At 38.5% G+C, this 22,195-nt stretch overlaps 1 protein-coding gene across 6 annotated transcripts in view; it reads left to right on the forward strand.

Moving 5' to 3' along the window:
* LPP (LIM domain containing preferred translocation partner in lipoma) overlaps positions 1-22,195 on the forward strand; it is a 110,156-nt gene that overhangs the window by 79,758 nt on the left and 8,203 nt on the right. For all 6 annotated transcript variants that reach the window (XM_053458772.1, XM_053458771.1, XM_053458776.1 and 3 more), the window contains 2 exons: positions 5,215-5,326; positions 7,825-7,994. In XM_053458772.1, coding sequence (XP_053314747.1) covers positions 5,215-5,326; positions 7,825-7,994 — 282 coding nt within the window. The remainder of the gene's footprint in view (positions 1-5,214; positions 5,327-7,824; positions 7,995-22,195) is intronic.

Raw genomic sequence — 22,195 nt, forward strand, 5'->3', positions numbered from 1 at the left:
GTAGCAAGCAGTCACAGGCAGAAAGGCGATCATCAGCATGTGTTCGGATGCAGACAGGGTCGAAGAGGAGGGATTCTGCTGAAGTGGACGCTTTATTATATGCATTAAAGTGTATTTGATGGGTGGGAGTGCTCCTTTAACACAGAAGTCTGGAGGTCAATATTACCTAGTTTGACCTCTTTAGAGATTAACATATGTCACAAAGCTGTATTCCATACCTTGCAAAAGACTTATCTTATGGCAGCTGACATCAGCGATGACTGTAAAGTCTAAATATGGTAGAGCCAAGGTGTAAATTGAAGTGCAGGACACTGCTACTTCTGCCACCAATGAAATGCACAGTACTTTTTAATTGCACGTGGCCATAGCCACTGAGCTAAAAAAGCTGGCAGTAACTTATGCCTACTAGGCAGAATAACTTGGTGACCCGCATGAACCTTTGTGTTCATTGTCTTTCTTATAAGATTCTAACCTATTCTAAATGCTGTACAAGGCTCCGTATAAAGAATTGTGAATGAACACTATACATATGTACTTCTCAATGATAGTCACAGCAGTGCTCCTGTGCATTTACTGCACATGCATGCCCCCTAGTGCCATCACACATTCTGCTGGCCTTTTATATTGAAAAAGAAGCATATATAATGCATAGAAAGCTTATGAGTGAAAGAAAAATTGTAAAAGCAGCTTGTCAAATCCTGGCTCCTTGGTGGTATTGATTGAATTAAGCATTGTTACAGCGTTGTGGAATATGATGGTGCTACATACATCAATAAATAAGTGAATACTACACTATACCAGTAATTTGCATATTCATAGGGTCATCTTTTAACATAAGCTTCTTGAAGATGTCCTCCTATGGGTCCCCCACTGCCCATTCATTCTGTGTGTTGCTTGATGCCAGTCTCCAAGATGTGACATTTCCTGGTGCTCTATGGAAGGTGGTGCTTAAACCTCAAATGGAGAGATCTGTGTAGCCACATCCAGAAGGTAAAATTGGTGAAGGAGCAACTTTACCCATTTTTACCTTGCCTTAAAGAGAACCCTGCAAGTTGGATAGTATGAGTGTGGAAGCTTTTTTTTTCTTTCTTCCTTCACCAGTCCTGATACAATAGTGTACTCATTGTAGCAGCTCATGCATAAAAAGCAGAGTATGGAGCATCAAAAACTGGTTGTCCAGTGCACTTTTATAGAATATCTAGGTGATGCGAGGGGTTATGCATAAAAATTTGACTCTGACACAAAGTTTGACATTATGGTCTCATTACCATAATAGCCCTAAAACACAACAGTCCAGTCAGCAGGGACAGTCCATTGGCTGATAAGGCTGGTTTGCACCAGAAGTATTATATATGAATCCAATAGTTCAAAAGTCTCTTCAACTGGAAGAGTTGGCTATTCCTGGTAGGTCATGGTAATTACCAAAACAATACCCATATTGTGTTTTTTGAGATCCACTTAAACAAAAGCGGTATTGTGGGTAATGTGTATATATATATACGTCCAAAAAGTTACCCCTTCTTTCGCATTCTGGCTTGGAAATTGCATGCTATTAAATGAGGGGGTTTTGTTACTTTCTTAATCTAAGCCCACAAACCAAGTGGTTAAATGAGTGGGCTTTTCTTAAATTGAAAGGCATGATTATCCAAATGTGATTCCCAGTGAGATCCAACGGTACATCGGGGTGGAGAGTCTCATCCTCAGGAAGAACTATTCATCATCCTGCCTGTTAGCAGCATAAAAAGCTTATAATCTTAATGGGTATGAATCGATAAATTAGCACTGCTGTAGATGTAGTAAAACACAGATTAAATGACTCACTTCAGCAGCTATTATCAGCGTTTCTCTACCTCTCTCTGCACCAAGCAGCTGGACAATTTACATAATCATCCTGCCAAAACCCACACAGTCGCTTATTTTCTGTCCCCGTCAAGGCGCCATAAATCTAAGGGCTGTGTAATGGTTGATAGTCCAAGGAGCCCGGTTTATTTCAGGTGGTGTAGAAAGGAAACTTAAGAGGCAGCACTCTTGATTTAGTTCTGTGCTTGGGAGCACCCATAAACAGCACAACAGCTAGAAAGTAGCGTGGCTTGTTTTCATCATCTGCAAACCCTGAATTCCACCTCTAAATGAGCATGCGCATAATCTAATTATACAGAGGAATTCCCTTAGACAGTAACTAGCAGGATGCACCTTGGACACTAATAGTAAGGGTCCAGAATTTTCTAGATTAGCACTAGCAGCAGTGCTAGTCTAGTCCCTAGAATTTTTTATTTTTTAAAGCGAATGAACTCCAGTGCATCTTACTGTATGCAGATTGGACTATATCTTCGTTAGTGGAGTTGGAAAATTATGCTTTTATCTCATTTACTTTGTCCTGTGGTTGCCTCTCCTGAAACCATGAGGCATTAGTATGTAAACTTCTCGAACGTCAGTGTTCGGATTTTGTTGATTCCGGTGGTTCTGCCAAGCATGTATGAGAAGCATACCATAGTATGCTCCCTTCTTTCAGAAGTGGCTGCTAAGGGAGGAGCAAGAAGCAATGTCTGGTTTGCACAAACATGTACTGGAGTCCATGCAAAAGTGATCTCAATATTATTGGAGATCTTTAGCATATTGAGCAAATCTACTTTAGTGGGCATTAAAATCACGTGAGTGTACGCCATCAGTTAGAAACACAGATTGTTGGGCATGCTCCCAGTAAGGCAGGGACTTGGGATACAAATGCTTTTATTGCTATACAAAGTTCCTTTATTTAGAGACAGTAACGATTCTTTAAAAAAAAAAATGATGGTCAAATGAGCCTCCATGACAAAAAATGCACTTTTAGCAAAGCCTAGATTGCGGAGAAGCACAATCCCAAAGATCCATATGTTAGCTGTGTCGTTAAGTGGATTGTGTTGCAGTTGGGCAATACCAATGCAACAGTGAAAAGTAAGCCATCTAAAATCCATGAACTGTAATTAAGGATGAGACTAACCAGCACCCACACAGTACATCTGTAACGAAACTCAATTTTTATTTCTCTAATAATTAACCTCTTACTGCACTATATTCCTCTCCGTCCTGCCATGGCCTGCTGTGCTGTGCTTGTATCAGTTTCTTACTGTAGGCTTTCCCTTCTTTTCTTCTTTTGTCCCTCATTTCTCGACTGCAGCCTGTATCTCTCCCCATCCATGATGACGACGTGCCATTGTAATCAGACTTGGCCATTGCCTTCCCTCACTTCCAACTTGTTCTGATGCCCGATCTACCTTCTCTGAACTGGCGTCCCACCTATCCTACTGCTTTGTCTCCGCCTACATGCATCATATGATTGCCTCTTGTTCTGTGCCCAAACATCTCATGTGCCTCATCTTCACCATTACCACCTGCATGAGGTTGTTGTCTGCAGTATTTTTAGACTGGTTACGCGCTCGTTCTTAGCAGCTGAAAAGCTACGCATCACATCTGCTGAGAGCCGGCGTTCATGAGCTGGTAGTCTGCGCACAAACTATTTACCAAGCGAGGATATGCTTACGCAGACATCTAATTATCCTCCCTGTTTAAGGAGCTTCAGTATGAACGAGATGATATCTCTGACAGACTTCCTACCACAAGTGCGTTTGCTACCAATGCCATCTCCTCTTTCTTTCAGCTGCTCTTTTCTGATGCAAAAGGGTACAGACATTAATAAACAAAAACTGCCAACCAAGGCTGCCTTCACTGCCCGGTATATTGTTCCATATTAAACAATTAGCCATCTTCGTGCGTAAGCAAGAAATGTGTGGGTATATAGTATTATCTAGTACATTTTTTTATCTGGTTACCAGCAACATAAAAAATGTATGGTGAGGAAATATGTTTTTAGGATATGACAAGAAGTTTCCTTGTATATCTAAAACTGCACAGGATAGTGCCCTTGGTGTCGGCAGTCCTCTGCGCCGTTGATCTATACGTATGGGGAGCTGAAAGTTTGGTGCTAAAGAAATTAAATATATAGAAATTTGGTTTCGTCTTGAAGTGTTTCCCCAAATGTGGTGTGAACCCTTATATAAGGGTAGATAAAACTTAAAAGCCATCTGTTACAACTTTTACCTTTTACTAAATTTGTTTGAAACTTTTTGTTTGCCAATTAGTTTTGTGATTATATTCTAAATGTTAACCTCGTGGAGACTGGTGGCCGCCTACGGCAAAGCCAACCTTATGTGATCTTTTCTTCTCGATATTCTGTCCCCTCTCCTCACCCGGCGGTACAAAGTTTACCTGAACCAATCAACAGCTGGATTTTATGTGAAAGATAATGGGGATGAATAATTATGGAGATATAAAGAACAGGAAGATAACATTCTTTCCCCCCATGGTCTGCGAAGTGGCTGTCTTTTTAATAGCTGCATATTTCTTGTTTTTATCAGTTTACAAGTTGATTTAGTGCGTACGGTGGCACAATGAAGGCTTTGGGAAAAGTGACAGACCTGCGTTAGAAATAGAAAGCACAGAGCGCATCTGGAGTAAAGGGCTCTCTCTTTGAAATGAATGTATTAATTATAGAAGAAGACTTCTGCATATTAGGAGATGCAAGTAATCCATCTAAATGTGTCTGTGTGATTGTGTTGCATTGCGTGGCTCGTTCTTACATGCGGTATTACAGATTGCAAGCAGTCATTTTGAGAACAGGATGTTAGCATTATACAAATTACTAAATTGTGCTGCTCGTATAATAACAAGCCCTATTCCTCATAGAGCATAGAGCATCATGAGCACTTCCACGTAATAGCGACTAATTATTTAACCATGACTGGCAGCTCTGAACATTGTGTTCTTTTTGCATCACTTACTATGTTTTCTGTGAATCTAATTACAAAACGAAAAACAAGTATTCTTTACAATCTGCTAAAAATATAGGCAGCGCAACGAAGGCTTCTGTTAACAGCTGTGTAACGCACACAGCCTTTGTCTTTTCTACCATAATAAGGGTACTATCTCTCATTGGACCACGATATTGACGGTCCCAAATAATATATGTAAATCGTTCGTCTAGTGGACTTGATGCACTTGAATTCCTGTAACTCGGTCTTGGATTGTTTTGCTAAAAATAATCTACTTGTGTATAGCCACATATATGTGATTTTAAACTCTCGGGTTTGATGCAGAAGTGGTATGTTAAAGCTAAGTAGGAATGTGATACCCGTTGTTGTGTAGTATTGCTCATTGTTCATCTTACCTCGCTTTCAGGCTCCAAGCTATCCCGCTCCAGGCTCTGCTCTTCGGCCCGAGGATGAACTTGACCGTCTCACTAAGAAGATGTTGTACGACATGGAGAACCCTCCTTCTGAAGAGTACTTTGGTAAGGGCTGACCCACTATGTGAAAAGTACAATATGTTTTCGTCTTATTTAGAAGCGCATAGGTGTCCTGACTGACTCGTGTTCTAAGCATACCTGGGAACTTTTAGGGTTCCTGGGGTGCCTTTGGCCAGCTGTGTGTAGGGATGGGGCTAACCCCAGACAGCCCTTGGTAGGTGAGGAGAGGACATGGCCAAACTGACCCAGGGAAGCAGGGCTTCATCTGGAGGCTCCCTATCAAACCCAGGGAGCTCCCATGCTTGGTACATTGCTTCCTTAGATCACTCAATATTATATTAGTGATACAAAACTTCAGTGAGCCTTTTTTGTGTATTCTGTGATATCAGAGAGTATTCCTTGTCTGCGAGTAAAACTGCAGAAGATATATGCGCTATGGCTGAATACCTTGTAAGTGTTGTTGTAACAGCACCTTGTTTATGGTGACCGCAGATCATTTACATTGTCATTCTTTCTCTGACACAAGACTTTGGTTCTATAAACCAACGTTGTCTGCCCTCAAAACACACTGGTGAACTTAAACTACTTCTGCCATGAAAGCAAATTGTTCTTTCACTTATAATGCTAATCTTTTCCTCCAGCCTTCCTCGCATCAAACCTTTTTATTTTCTTTCTTAACACTGCTCATGCCTCGGCCAATTTATTGTCTTCACGTTTTTATCTTCCATTCATCCATTTCACTTAGTATAGAGCCGACAGCTTATCCACTGTTATTATGGCCCATTGATCAAGTAATTGTAAAAGGGCAAATAGACAGAGGCAGCGCCTGTGATTTGCATGAAATATTTCCAGCCTTGGGTCCATGTAGCATGGTAATTGCTGCATCCACATAGCTGTCAGCTAATAACTATATTAGTCGGAATATGGAAAGCCGGATCTTAGCATATTAAAAGTTGTACTGGAGCAGATAGGCTTTGAATAGAGGGATTTAATTAACCATGCTAGCAGGCTTCCAGGCTTCATGGCAAGCCAAGCAGAAAATGTTTACAGATAATTAAATGTTAGTCCCTTAGGTTAAATGAGGTCACTGTCCTTGTATATTACCTTTGAACCTCTGTTATCTTTTTCTCAGGGAATATATCCTTCTTTAAGCTTGAGATACTTTTCTTGGCATGTGCTGTTTTCATTGTGCATCTAAATGGATCTTGAGTAGTTAACTCGCCTGCTTTGGGTACGTTTGAAATCCTTCATTCCTCTCGTCGGAAAGATTAACTCATTATTTAATAGCATGTATTAATGGCATGTTAGGTGTGTAGTGTGAATACGTGGACATCATACGTGACGTTTCCCCTGTGCCAGGCTTGCACCGTAGGGAGCCCATCACTGCGTGTCTAATTCTGAATGTATCGTGAGAGTTTTATGAGGGTACATTTGACGGCCCCTTTATCATGTCTACCACCTCTGGTGTGAAGCTATGCAGCACCATAGCCTCCATAATGCGTTTGTTGCTTTGTGTTGCTTATCTTGGATCTCTTATCTGATCCAAATTGCTGGCCATATGATTGCAGCGTACGCTTTGCTAGTAAACGACAGCCACAATTTTAATACTGTTATTCGGTAATGGAATAGCACGCTGATTGAATTTCTTAAGAACCGCGAACAAACGTTTAAACATGAAGCTTAATTTTCGGCGTGGTGTAGCTCTTACATTATTGACGTAAGCAGGGAAAAGATTAACATTAATATCTTGTGTCTGGGTGTTGCGTAAGAACAGCTTTGGTGCCAAATATGTTTTTGACTTTTTGCCTGAACATCTATACTGTGCTTTTCATCACCCCCACCTGCTCCAAATGAGCATGTATTCAGATTACTAGTGACCTTTATGCAATTTGCTCCATGTCAGACAGCTAAGGTGATGAGAATTGGGGAGGTCTACTCTAAAACATGGTGGCGTGTGGAGTTGATTACAATGAGTGAGTTTTGTTGAAAAACCAAGTAAGGTAAAAGTCTATGTTTACCAAGAAACGGTTTGGTTGCAAGAAACGTCCCAAATTTAGAACTGTTTCTTAGTTTAAGAAGGCTTACCTTTAAGAGACATTCAGAATATGCAAAAACATAGGAGAAATTCATGTTAACGTGTGCTCTTGTAAGTACAAATACTACAATAACATGCTACTATGCAATGTGTGGTTATGCCAATGAGGTGACTAAGGTTTACGAAAATAAGAAAATGTTTCTTCAGAATAATTTTACTAATGTTCCCAGGGATAGTTTACTCATTTGATATTAGAGTAGTTAAATATATAATGGGAAACACTGTCAGTTAATATATTATGTTAACTGCAACTGGTTTCAGATGGATACTTGTTAAATGTGGGAAAGTAAGAAAAGGGTTTGCAAGCGCAATGGTCTTGCACCATGAATGAGAGTCCATGGAGCCATAATCCCAACAGTTGCCTATAGATCTGACAGGTGTCCATGTGTGAACAGCATAGCCAGGTGCCCTGATTGTTATACCGATGTGCTTGTCTGCTTGGGATTAGGGCGCTGTTCCCGCTGTGGAGAGAACGTTGTGGGAGAAGGTACTGGATGCACAGCCATGGACCAAGTATTCCATGTGGAGTGTTTCACCTGCATGACCTGCAACAGCAAGCTGCGTGGACAGCCTTTCTATGCTGTGGAAAAGAAGGCCTTTTGTGAGCCCTGCTACATCGTAAGTACTGCCATCGTGAAACCTAGAAAAATGTCCTATTCTTTTAAAGGACTGCTGTAGCGCTACTTTCCTGTTAAACATGTATTGCACTGTATTGAACTGCTTTTTACTGCATGTATTCTTTAGTTTTCTTTTAGTTTTTTTGTGATCAAACATTTAGTGATGCATAAATACTATTTTGGAACCTGTCCATAATCTAGACCAGAAATTTGACAAAGCTCCACCCAGCTATATATATACTTTAAGACATACGATGACCAGGGCATGGATAATTAGAAAGTGATTCTAGTGTTTTGGTGCGGCTCTGACTATTGATGTACAAATTCCCTGTCAATGCAGGTATCATTGAAAAGTCAGGGCATACACAACTAATATGCAGGGCTGGTGCAATCTCTCACCTTTCTGTTTCTCTCTTCTTTTATGTTTATTTCTCCTGTTCTTTTATCCCCCGTTCTCAGTAGCTCTGCTCTTTCACTTCATTGTATCTCTCCCCGCACCTCTCTTTATCTCTCCCTTTTTGTCTTTATCCCCTTCTCCCTATTTCTCATCTCTGTTTCTCTTTCTTTCCTCTCTTCTCTCCGTTTTCTCTTTCCTCTCATCTCTCCGTTTTCTCTTTCCTCTCATCGCTCCGTTTTCTTTCTTTCCTCTCTTCCATCTCCTTTCACTTTATCTCTCCCTTTTGTCCACCCCCTCATTATCGCTCCCCTTGTTTTATTCTGCAACTTTCCCCATCTCCCATTCTCGTTCTCTCCATTTCTTTCCATTACTTCTTTCTCTATCTCCCCTTTTTCCCCATCTATCCCCGTTCTTTCTCATTATCTCTCCATTTTATTACTATCTCTCACCCTTCTCACTATATATCTCCGTTTTCTCCCCTGCCCTTGCACCTGTCAAGGTCTCCTGTGGTCCTTCTAGTTGTTTCAATGAACTTAACATAAACCTTAACTCCCCCGTGGGAATGATTTTCACGTTGTAGCTATACCTCTAGCTCAGTGGCCACTATATTGGATTTGCAAGGCAGTTAATAGTCTCTGCTGCATGAGTGACTTTGATTTTGTCTTCTGATTTAGTCTTTTTATAAAATTCGATTTTCAAGTATTTGGCACGCAGGAATGTGAATGATACCAGTTGAGACATTTTCTGAAACAGTAAAAGTGCAGACTCCAGCCAGTTGTCTTTTTTCCAAGGACCGCATTATGAGAAGATGAGTGAAGGTTAAAATGATGCTCTGCTTGGCTGGGAAAATAGCATCATACTCTCCGACTTTGTGATATTTTGATGACACTCGTGCCAGAGATTGGTTCCTTTGATTTGCCATTAAAGATTAGCTTAATAAATATTCTTCTTGACTTGAATAGTTTCATTTTAAAGCAACCAGTCTAAGCAACAAATACGTTTTTTTGCAGTTTTTACTGCACAGTCTAATCTTTGGATCCCTTAACTATATGTTGGCATCTCTGCATAAAAGTGTTAAATATATATATATATATATATATATATATATATATATATAATATGATTTTAAATCTAGAAAACTTGTGCTTGAGATGATGCAGTGTTAATACTTGTGGAACGTCACATCTTGCCCACCCAGATCTGGAGAAGAGGTTGCAACCCTATATTCTAAGGCTAGCAGATGATGCCATTAAAGGGAAGCTGTCATCATATACATTCATATATAGCTTGCAGTTTTTCTTTTGTTATTCTATTAACTATTTCTTTTTTCAATATTTTTTATTTTTTACATTAAGATCTGAACTGCATATGACATAAACAAATAAACGTGGAATTTGATGGCAGACTAGAACCATTTGGCGTATCTAATCTGTCCATTATCTAATCCATTTTGTGTCCTGGAGTTTACTCCCCTATCAGCCACCCTTACAAAGGCTGTCCGAAACAATCAGAAGCTGAACAATAGGACAGAGATATGTTAATGGGAAGGGATAATTATGCAGATCCCGAGAACAGGAAAATGAGATGGCTTACCCTAATGATGTACATATAAAGAGAATTCCTAGAATTATTATGATTATTATTTTATATAGAGCCATCATATCCTGCAGCACTGCGCAATGGGTAAACAAGACATAACAAGCAGTATATAACATAACATTTTGACTTACAGAAACAGCAGGTGAAGAGGGCCCTGTTTAAAGTAAATATATATAGCTTATTATAATTTGTAATGTAGGATTTGGGAAACACAACAGTTTAATGATCACACTGGAGGTTGATAATGGGTTTGTAGCAACTTCCCTATATTATTGCTTTACTTTACAACATTAAAAACAACATTAAAGGATTATTTTTATGTCGGGTAGCCCTGGGGGTGCTGAATCACCTGAATCGGCCTGTAAGAAGACGTTAGGGAACGCTAAAAAATTTAAAAGGACAGTCAACCACTTTTGTCTGGATACATTCTTGTTCTTTAACTTAACACATATGTGAATACATGCTTTCAGTGGATGTGTGTGCACAAAACATACATACAGTACATACAATACATACATGGCAAGAAGTGAGTAGACGCCTCTGCAGAATGCGAACACGCGGTGTTTGATTCAATCGCTGCTCATTTCATTAAATGAAGAACCTAGACTTAACTTCTCGTTTAATGAACCACATGTAGTCTGGACATCACACACCATTTTGTTCTCCTGTTATTAATATAAGGCTGTATAATCACTTTTTTCCTGCATAATGTGACTTGAATCTCTGTATACCAGGACTGAAGTATAAACTCAAAGAAATACAGTGGATATAAAAAGTCTACACACCCCTGTCTAGATTTCAGTTTGTTCTGCAATTGAATTGTTCACGTTACAGGTCACATTAATGGTGGAAAAAGTTCTGACATGATTTATCTTTGTCTCATTCTTTAACATCACAATAACCTGGCATTTTAACAGAGGGGTGTGTAGACTTTTTATATCCACGGTAGTTATATCTGTTCAGTTACAGTTAATTGCAGATGTCACATATAATTGGCACAAGGGACTTTGTGGCTCCTTAATAAAACACATTTATGTAAATGCACTTAAAGGGATGTACGATGTTATATAGTGGCCCTTACAGGTTATGGGCCGTGGAACCCAACTGGAAATAAACAATTTGTATTTCAGCTGTGCAGCTGGCTGGTGTAAGTATAAACTGTTATAGGAGATGTGTTCGGCCAAATAGTAAGGGAATGGGTAAACGTCTATGGTGGATTCTGCAGGGTTCCCCATGCATTTGCAACATATACGTTAAAGTGCGTATCATGGCTGGAGTGTCCCTTAAATAAGACCTAGTATGACTTCTGATAAAAAAAAACAAAAAAAAAACAAGCATTTGGGATTCCTGCACTTATTGTACATTTTTTATATCGTGTAAGAATACACTATCTGCTATGGATTTCCTCTTAACCCCTTCTGAAAACTAGGCAACATAAACCTATTTGTTTTGTTTTTCGAAACCATAATGAAATCTACATTATAAAGGAGAACAAGCGATTGCCTTAACTTTTTTGTAATCATAGTTATTTAGCAAATCAAAGGCAAACTAATTTTATAGATTTTTTTTTTATGGCAGAATAATAAAATTGGCCCCTTTTTGTATAACATTTAGAGACTAATTTATGAAAAATGCTGTCAGTATGTTATTTCAAATGCTCTGTAATTTCAATTTAAGCTGCTCAGTGGTATCATTAAGGCCATTATGCAAAATTTCTAAGACTTTTTTTGCTTAAATGACAACGTCATGAATGCTTGAACAAAACAGTACTTTTGTACATATTACATGAAGGAAAATACAGTTTCTCATTCAATGCTTTTCATAACATTTTGTCTACACAACAAACGCATTTTGGGTGGGCCTATTTCTTTAAGAGAAGTTTTGCTTGTATGATAGTTTAACCGAAATTATTTTCCCCAACGAGATATTTATATTTAAGGTTTGATTAACCTTATATTATTTCATTCAAATATACTGAGCATATATATACTGAGAATGGAATGACAAACATTATTTCAAATCCCTATAAAAAAAAAAACTTGCTCCCCTTCTCTGTTTTAGGGCACAATGAACCCTTTGCTGTTGTTTTTATTTTCTTCCCTTTAAATGTGACTTTATTTTTAAACTGGCACCCATACCTATATGGCACAAGCGAGTTCTAGGCTTACAAGCAAGAAAATTATACCTTTTTCAATGTGTTTATAGATCTGGTTAAAGAATTGCATACTGCATACATGTATAAGACGCTCCTTAATTTTGGGGCCTGAAATTAGAAAAAAAATGTATTACATAGTTATTGAACTCAAGTTTTATTAATCATAAAATTCATACTCATCCTCCTCATTACTCCCATCCATTAACTGCTCCTAAATTAACCCTAAAGACCCCATTAACCATAACTGCCCCTAAATTAACCCCCACCTCCCCTAACTTTCAGCAGCCCAAATATTTTTTTACTTGCTGTTCGATAGGTTGCTGAGCCATGTGGATGCTATAAGGAAAGGGGTGGTGCCAATCAGTGTGACTGAAGGGAGGGACTGTTAAGCAGAAAGGGGCGTGGTCAATCATCAGTGTGACTGCAGGGAGGGACTGGGAAGCAGTAACTGCAATCTACAACCTACAATCCCTGTATAAGACTCACCCAGTTTTTAGACCCCAAATTTTTCGAAAAAAGGTGCGTCTTATACATGGGGAAATAGCAAGTCTGGAATTGGGGTTTTCACCTAATTATAATTTTTCTGGCCTGCAGGTGATATACACATTAGATGACAATCAAATGAGTTCACACGCTATTGGCAGATTTTTTGTATAGAACAAGTGCACATATAAATTGACACGTAACTACATTATTATCATGCTCATAGGCTCCAGATCTAACACATGAGTCTTAGTCTAGAACTACATAGAGGCCAGTGATCTGGTCTGTTAAAAGCTAAGGTCAAAGAAAACCTGAAAACAAAAGCCTTCAGCTTCTTCACTCTTCCTTATCTGTTTCAGGGTTTTACGACCGATTAATTATTTTAATGACAGTATGCTAGTCCTTGCAGTCTTTTATGAACGCCGCTAAATCATTTTTATTGTTGCTGTAACATTCATTCTTTCCGTCATGAAAATGTGGTTAAATCTTTCATGTTTTTAAGCTGAGCGTATAAAAATGTCTTGACCCATTTTCGAAGCTAAGTTTTACCAGTGAAAGGGGTTGCCGAAAATTTAATTTGTAAAAGCTATTCCCTGACTCTCTTGTTGTTTGACTTTGCCGTGAGTGTTTGATCCGCCTACATGGTTAGATGATAACCTCTTGTTTCCACCTTTATTTTTCAGCAGACAACATTATGATCTAGATCTAGTGAGGATAAATGACAGCTCATACAGCATCCTGTAAGCATTAGCAACGAACATGTTCCCCTGTATGCATGTTACACATTTAATTTAATAGTGGTGCCTTCTAATCTACAATCTGACGCTTAACACGGCAATACACATGTTTAAGTGATTTCATGTTGTATACTGCTCTGATGGATGAACTGATTATTTTAATCTAGTATCTAGAACCAGGTTAGAGAGGACAGGCACATCATCAAGGTTTTAATACTACATGGGTCATGTATTTGTGCACAGGCCCATCTTCAAAGGGACTTTGCACTCCATACGAGCGAAGTCCCTTAAGTTGATTGTTGCCATAAAGAAGTTGATTGTTGGTATACAGTAGTTGATTGTTTCTGTCCTGTCAGTTAGGCCTTAACAAACAGGTAAGAGGTTACATTTGTCTGAAAATGAGGTTATCTTTATAACCTTTATTTAAATGATTCCTATTAATGCCCCCCATCACAGTGCAGTGTTTACTTACAGTCTGAGTAAAATGGTGAGACCAACATTCTGTTCTCATGTATAGTTAAAATGACAGACCTTGTTCCATTTGTATGATAAAGCTTTAAATTTTTTTTAATTATTTACCGAATAAACTACTTTTATTTCAAGCATAATACTTTTATGTACACTGCATTTCATGTTGCCTGTGTAACAAAATGATTTTTCAATTTGTAAAACTACTCCACTGTTCATTTTGTTTTTCTGAAAATGAAAATTTTTCGGGGGAAAACACATACTCCAATGGCATAAATGTTTTTTGGAAATTTCACATCTCTAGTGTGTGCGTGTAAGTATGTAGCAGCGTGTAAGTATGTGGCAGTGTGTGTGTAGGAGAGGTTTGGGGGCCCCAACTGTTAGGGAAGCAATGTGTTGCTGACATATATCCCTGTTGCTTTTCTTTTGGAAGTATTGTACCTTTTACAGAAGCTGAGCTCCTTAAATTTCTCAACAAAAATGATTTTCTTGTCGTTATTGCCCTCTGGTGTTCTTTCTTGCAATGTCAAATTGGCTGACATTCTGAATATTAAATATGTTAAAATCAAAATGCAAATGGTCAATGGCCTCAACATGGCAACAACGTTCATTTTAACATGTATACTGCAGGTGGGATCTAAAAGTTGCCTATAAAAAGACCTTTCAGGAGAAATACATCATGACAAATGCATTACTCGAGGGAATTCACCTGTGCCGTTTACAACAGCCCTTTTTTTTGCTACTCACATTCATGATATATTCCTAAAAGCCACAGGTATTCTTTTTACATTAATGTCCATACTTGATGTCTATCAACTCTGATGCCATTTTAGACAATAACCATATGCCTCCAGGTTAATGGACATAACTCTGCAATGGCATCCAAACTTTTGATATGCGATAGGTACACAGTGTTCTGTATGTATATGTGATTTGTGTGCTGCATACTGTGCCATATTATATTTAGTTTTTGCACATCCTTGGCAGGAAGCAGCTAACCTAGCAACTTAACCAACTATAAGATATTTCTGAGTTGGGGGAGACAAAAAGTAATTGATGTTTTACCTAACCCTTGTTGCCCTTATAAATATATTCGATAGAATGACAGGTAATGATAAAATATACTCACAAATTGAATCTAGCGATTGTGTTATTTGGTGACGAAGTACAACAACACAGTTTTTAGGTCCCTGTACCTCTAAGTGATATTCAGGCTCGTCCCAGCGCAGTGAAGTAATGTAAACCACAGAATTACATTAGACCATTACCCCACCCCTCCTAAAGACCTTATAGCCAGTTCTCAGGAACGTTGTTTCCCCGTAGATGACCTTCTTGAATCAATTGTGGTCATCCCAAGGTGCGTCCTATCCAGAAGGGAAAATCCAGTCAAGGGGATTTTTTGTTAAAATGTATTCGATGTGGAGCCGAACAAATATACACCACAACATGTCACCAACTGATCATCCCTAAAGCCTTTTGATCTATCTTATTTCCCTCCAGGGCCAGATAAAGAGCATCATAGGCCTGGTGCTGAGGATTTTAGTGAGCCTTTTTAAGGGAATAAATTAACTCCTCAGCTTCTCAAGGGGCAACTGCCCCTTTTGCCCTGCATTAAAGACAGCCCTGGTGGCAAGGCCAGTCCCATGCATTGTATCGCGTGGTTGAGCTCTTGTGCCCACACGCCACACCCCTTACACATGCCTATGTATTTACCATCCAAATACCTATAAATCATTCTTTTTAAAACTATTAAATTGTTCCTTTACGATAACAGAATACCACATTATTATTAAAATCCCAGAACCCAAAAGCGTTAAAAGGCCCAAATACCTGGGAATGGACAGAGTCTTAACTCCTCACCATTCATGTGTGCTGGATAAAGATGACATCAGCAGATGTATGAGAGAGAATCTTATGTGATGGGGTTGGAAGTAATCAGTACACTAGTGCCACTAATCCTTTTCAATAAAATATGCAGATTGAAATAAAGTAAATAACACAAAACCTGAAGTGACTACAAATTCAGGAGGGCGTTTTATCTCTAGATAAGTAATAACTACATAGTTCTATTTATTCCTACAGTAAGTAAAGTGCCAGGAAACAGATGGCCAAATACACACCAGTACAGGCTCTGCCACACACACACACACGACAGGCTATGCCACGACGACACCAAAACACACACCAGGACAGGCTCTGCCACACCGACACCCAAACACACACACACCAGGAACGGCTCTGCCACACTGAAGCATAAATGTATTTTCTACACTGCTTTGTCATTAACTGTCCCTTTTGTATTTTTGCCCCTTGTGTATTGATGCCCTAGACAGGCCCACTTTACTGTTGATTGTGTTGTCCCCACAACCTTGTGTGCCCCCCCTTGTGCAGTTATGCTCCCACACTCTTGTGTATTGATTTGTGATGCCTCCAGCCTACCCCCTTCCTTGTGTATTGATGCCCCCACCCCTTTAATATTGGTGTTAATGTGATGCCCAACCACCCTCTTGTGGTTGCCCCCACTGCCATGTGTATTACCCCCCCCTGTTTATATTGATTTTGTAATGCCAAAACCCAGCCACCCCCCTCCCTTGAATATGGGTCCTCCTAACTGTTTTTTTGTTTTGTTTTTTTTTAAATAATACTGACTGGGCCTATTTTCAGGTAGGGGCCTGGAGCTGCAGCTCCATCAGCCCCTACGTTAATCCGGCCCTGCCCTCTTGTCTGTAATACTACAGGTTCTCTTATAGTATAGTGCCTTTGTTTTTATATATATATATATATATATATATATATATATATATATATATATATAAATATGTATATGTAAAGAATTTTGTATATCAACATTTGTAGAATCTATTAATGGGATGGTATTTTAACCTTAAGTATGCCCATTTCACTAGCTAGGATTATATGTTTTATATCAGTGCCTTCGCCATACTGCCATTTAGGAGAGTTCACTACAATAGAATCTCTGGACGGATTCTTAAAGGTTGTTTTGAAGAGTCTTAGAGGTTTTTTTTCACTATAAAGAGTTGGCTGGAAAGCTTGCAGTTTCATCTCACTGACCTGACTTTAAATTGTGACAGGCCAACTTCAGTGAGCTTCTGCTCAGAGAATCACTTGAATAGCCGAATGTAAAGTATATGTTACTTTGAGATTTCTTGAATGTCATCTCACTGGTCGTACTTTGCAGGGTCAGCTCAGCCATTCGTGCAGGGTTGAAAAACAATGAGTTGGAACCAACTCCCACTTAAGTCAATAAACCCCCGTTTAGATGGTTCCTGGGTACACTGGTGCATAGGCTTATGTGGGCTCCATATGTTTTTACTTTAAATATTGCCCATAGTTAATAATTCAGTGCGTATGCAGCCCTGTCAGGTACCATTATTGTTATACTCCATAGGACTTTATAATGGTACAATGTCATCTATAGCATGTGTGGCAGTTTTATTGGGGGGCTGTTTGTTTTTGAAAATGTCTTCCACTTTCACAAAAACCGTGTGCTCTGAAATGGGCATGAAATGAAATGCTGAAGAACTTTTCAGTGTAAATGGGTCAATTTTCTATCATTCTCTTGATAATTGCTTGTAGAACATCCTGCGCTACAAACATCCGTGGATGTCATTTTGTGCCCCTCTTTCTCCCTCCGTTTTTTTACTCTTTACAAATGAGAAAACACTCTGATGTGGAAACGTCATAATCGGCTTTTGCTGCTGGCTGCTAACATCTAATTTTCTCCGGGTTGTTATTACCTAAATGAAGCATCCCAAACACTTCATAAGTAACCCAGCACTTCACAAATTGGCAATGCTTTAAAGAAGATGCAGTTGAATTGAATAGAAAATGTTCTTATCCTATTTTCCCTTCTATTTGCTTTTGTTCCATCTCTTCTAATTTCAATTTACTCCTTGGGGTGTGTGGACAAGTCTGTAGACGGCAGTTTTTTTTATTTATTTTCTTTTTTGTGCATTTAACCAAGGCCTACTTTGCTCAAGTGACAATGTGGGTTTTTTTTTTTTGTTTTTTTTTAGGTGTTAAGACTTGTTGAGATGTTTTGTGTTAATCCGGTGTTCAGGAACGAAGACTAAAAAGGAAAATCATTCTCTTTTATAAAAAAAAGCAAATATGCGGAGGGGTTGTATTTTGTGTCATCTGTTTACACCATCGATGCAGGGTCAATAATGCGTGTAGATGGCAATTGCTTGAGCCATACATTTGTTGGAACGTTTCTCAGGAATGTTCTAAAAACAGAGCCCAGTCCTTTGTGTATTTCTGGGAGTGAGCACAGTCGATGTTTTGGCATCCTTCTGGGTTGGAATTGGTTAAAGCTGTAACATAGCATTATGAGATTTATTCTAGAAAGCTGCAGAGCGGCCATTTGAGCTTGCCGTTTCCGATCACCAATCTACATTATGAAGGGCCGTCCCCAGTGGGTTTCACCTTTAAGAAAGACTGTTCTGACCCTGCATATTATAGGGATTAATAGGCGAGGCCCTCTTAGGCATATCAATGGTTTCCCTGGTCATTATAGATGGCAAACTAGTCTCTTCTTGCAAGAGAAACTCAAAACAGTTGCCTCGCATAACGGATAATGAAGTCAGTGAGATCAAACTGCAAACTTACCTAAAGGCAGCTTTTTGGGGTAACTCCCGAGATAAAATGTTGGAATGTTTCACCAGTACAATGTACCACAATTGTTCCTTCCAGAGATCCAGCATGGATTTCGTAACAAAATGCATTAATGTTTCGAGGACATATTTATTGGGAAACAAACTGCGGAACCTGGGGCTTTATAGTCTTTTCTCAAACGTTTATTTAATGATCAGCTCATCAAACCATAGATACATATAGAGCTCATAGGTTATACTCCCGAAAGTCCAAAGTGAGTACCCTTTGTTTCAAATATATACAATGTTTTCCCTTTAAATGTCAGGGAAACTGTTCTAGCAAAAGCCTAAAGGAATAGCGAATGTTTTGATTAACTTTTCAAGTTTTTTTTTTTCTTCCCGTTTCTAGATTCTTCATCCTCCTCACTCACAAACCAATAGCAAGATGTTTGACTTTGTTTTTCATAGTAGATTAGGTTTTTGTTTGACTTTGAAATTGTAAGAGTCCTACTGTTTTCTAATTAATCTTGATATGTATCATTTTTTAATAAGATTGTTCATTCAGAGTAATTTGGTTTATGTTAATCTGACTTGATGCTGAAGATTCAGTGGTTATCTCCCTTGAAATATTTGCCTTAAGGAAAGGTTATGCGATATTGGATTAGCAAATCTGCACTGGCATACATATCCTCCTCCACTTTGATTTACATACAATCCGCCATCCTGTTACAAACTGCTGTATGTGAAATAGATTAGCATTGTGTATGAATATGAAGTCTGTGTCTGAAATAGGACCTGTACCTGTGGGAACTATTTAACCCTGTGAGTGCTTATGTCTAAATGCTATGCAATATGCATTGGTATTACTAATTTTAAATGCTAGCTAGAAATTTATCGGCCAAATATGTAGACATCTTAAAGGGGATCTGTCACTTTTGTCAACTCCTACCATTTATACTTTATACACCAAATCTGTGTACGGTGCTTACCGATTAAAAAGCCATTCTTATGTATTGTAAAGGGTTTGTATTTCTTTTCCCATAGGGTTTGCATTATTATTGCCCCTCATTTAATTGCCTGTGCCCTGTTGTTAATTTGCTGAATGTTGATTGATTTGAGAGCCTTCTGTAAGGATGGACGAGAATTGCTTTCCCAGCTTCAATAAGGTGAACTCCCTTTACTAATAGTATATGATGACTCTATTTGGAAACACAGTCCTGATGTAATCCTAAATATATATATATATATATATATATATATATATATATTTATATATATATATATATATATATATGTATACCATTCAGACATAGAAATAGGTAATAATGCAAATATCCAATAGGCTAGTTTAAATATTACAGGGATCTGTACTTGCTGGTCATAGAACTTTGGTTTGGTTCCCACTGGGCATATGTAGAAGCGGTCAATCTACTATGCCTGTTTTTAGTCGAACCTTTATTAGTCCATGGTGTTGGCATATGGGGTTCCTGAATCTAAGATTATGCCATGCAAGTTTAAATTCCCTCACTGTATTAGCCTCTACCCCTTTGCGGTAAGACACGCATTGTAGGTCCAGGTACCGCGTGAATGGCATCATCAGCATTGTAGTTTATGTATGAAGGGTAATTCTAAGGAAGTAGCAACCAAGCAAATGCACCTGATGATTGCTAGGTTTCTGTTTTTTAGCTTTTAAGCATCTTGCACCAGAATTGCTTTTGATACATAAGTCCTACCATGGTGGAAATCTCTGCAAAGTCTCCCAAAGACTTTGATTGAAAAACCTAAGATAAAACTTTGTTACAGTGAACAGATCTAGCCCTAAGGTCTGAGCACTCCTCTGCCAAGTCTTTATCTTTGACATCATCCCCAGGCCAGCAGCTCCGCAGCAGATCAAGGTGGTCCTTACTAACCTACTAAAAGATGGTCCACAAAATGAGTTGTCTGCCCTGATTTGTAAGTGTAAGTGCTCCTCAGTTGGTTCCCCTTTCAGACATCCCTAACTAAAGTGTGTCCTAGCAACAAATTACAAATTCCTTGAAAGTTACAATACATCATCATTTCAGCCATTACCTACAGAATCATGCAAAGGATCTGCAGAACGATTGTCCAGCTTTTGTTCCCAGTGGCTGCATTACAAACATTCATTCTCACTTAAAGAACTGTTGTATATCTTCCTCTTTCAAGAATAAAACAGAATGTATTTCATTAGAGCGGTAATTAAAGCGTTAAAAGCATTCCTTTACAAAGGGTGGTTTTTATCATAGCAATGAAATATTTACGCGTTTTCAAACAGTTTATCGGTTTTAACAGTTTTATGCAGTAAAGCCGCTCAGATCAAGTTGACAGAATTAGGAAAACAAAGTGTGGCAGTTTTCATATTATTGAGGGTATTCATAGAAAATAGTTTTATTTCTTTAAAGTACAAGAAAAGCCTCAGGCAGATGTACTGTAATGTAACACCCTTTGTAATTAAGTAACCAGCTGGGAATGTGGACATGTATTAACCTCTTCCTTCTGCACAGAATCAGTGCTGGCATTCACTCTTTTCCTCCGCAGATCATCCATCTGCCTAGAATTAAGGGTATCGCAATGTATATTATATACAAAATGAGAACATTAAACATCCCATCTGTAAGTTTGGAGGACAGTAAATTGTATGATTTTGTGCAGCGTGAACAGGAGTAAATGCATTCCAAATATGCCCTGTTAAGATATGTCGGAAGATGTGATATTATAATGCCGTGGACGAGCCCTGATAGGGTTAAGCTCAGACTGCCTGAGATGTAACCGTACATACTGCCTACACCTACTCCATGCTACACTTAAATTGGATCAGCAGGCGATGTACAAACCCATGAAAACACTGCACCGTGCGTGCGCCTAATTTTCATGCTGCAGTACTTAAATATAAATCATACTGACAGTACAAAGGAATACTTCTAACGTCAGAAACTAGAGATGAAAGTTTCTTCTGCAATGAAGAAAGCAAATGCGTGTTGGAAATAAAACCTGGAAACTTTTCGGTTATTACAGCAGCTCCAGAGGTTTACTCCTAAAATACTTTACATGGCTGCTTTTTCTGTGTCCCTACCTGGTATTTATTACAACATGACATGAATAGAATTCTTTATTATTCATAATAAATATATACTATGAGTCTATTATATGTATATATTTTATAGACGCATATATATTTACTATGAATATATGTATATATACGTGTTTGCGTGTGTATATATTCCGCGTGTATATCTATATATATATAGATATAGATATATATATATATATCTATATATATATATATATATATAGATATATATAGATATATATAAACGTATATATAATTCATAAAATTTTTGGTTCGTTTCTAGAGGGATTTTCGTGAACAAAAGTCCCCAAGCAGGGGAAGCCGTTGACTTGACTCAAAGGCAGTGTTTCAGTCTTCTCGAGATTAAAAATGCTATTTCCTTTTTTCTTTTCCCTTGAAGGATGATTACATTAAGAGCTCAGTTTCTCCTAGACAGAAGTAAATTAAGGACAGTGGGATATTTAATAGATTAAATGGAGCAGATCGACACATATTCATTTGCAACAGGAAGCAAAGAAGTCAAATTATTTAAAGGCTTGTTTAACCCCTGAGTTGCCGTGCAATGACTTGTACACCCTTATAGCGTTTGGGGGCAGTGTTTGAGAGGGCTTCCAGTAGACTGATTTAATTTCTCTTCTACTGTGGTTTTCTAGTGCTATGTA

The sequence above is a fragment of the Spea bombifrons genome, chromosome 3 (genome assembly GCF_027358695.1).
Source record: "Spea bombifrons isolate aSpeBom1 chromosome 3, aSpeBom1.2.pri, whole genome shotgun sequence".
NCBI lineage: Eukaryota > Metazoa > Chordata > Amphibia > Anura > Pelobatidae > Spea > Spea bombifrons.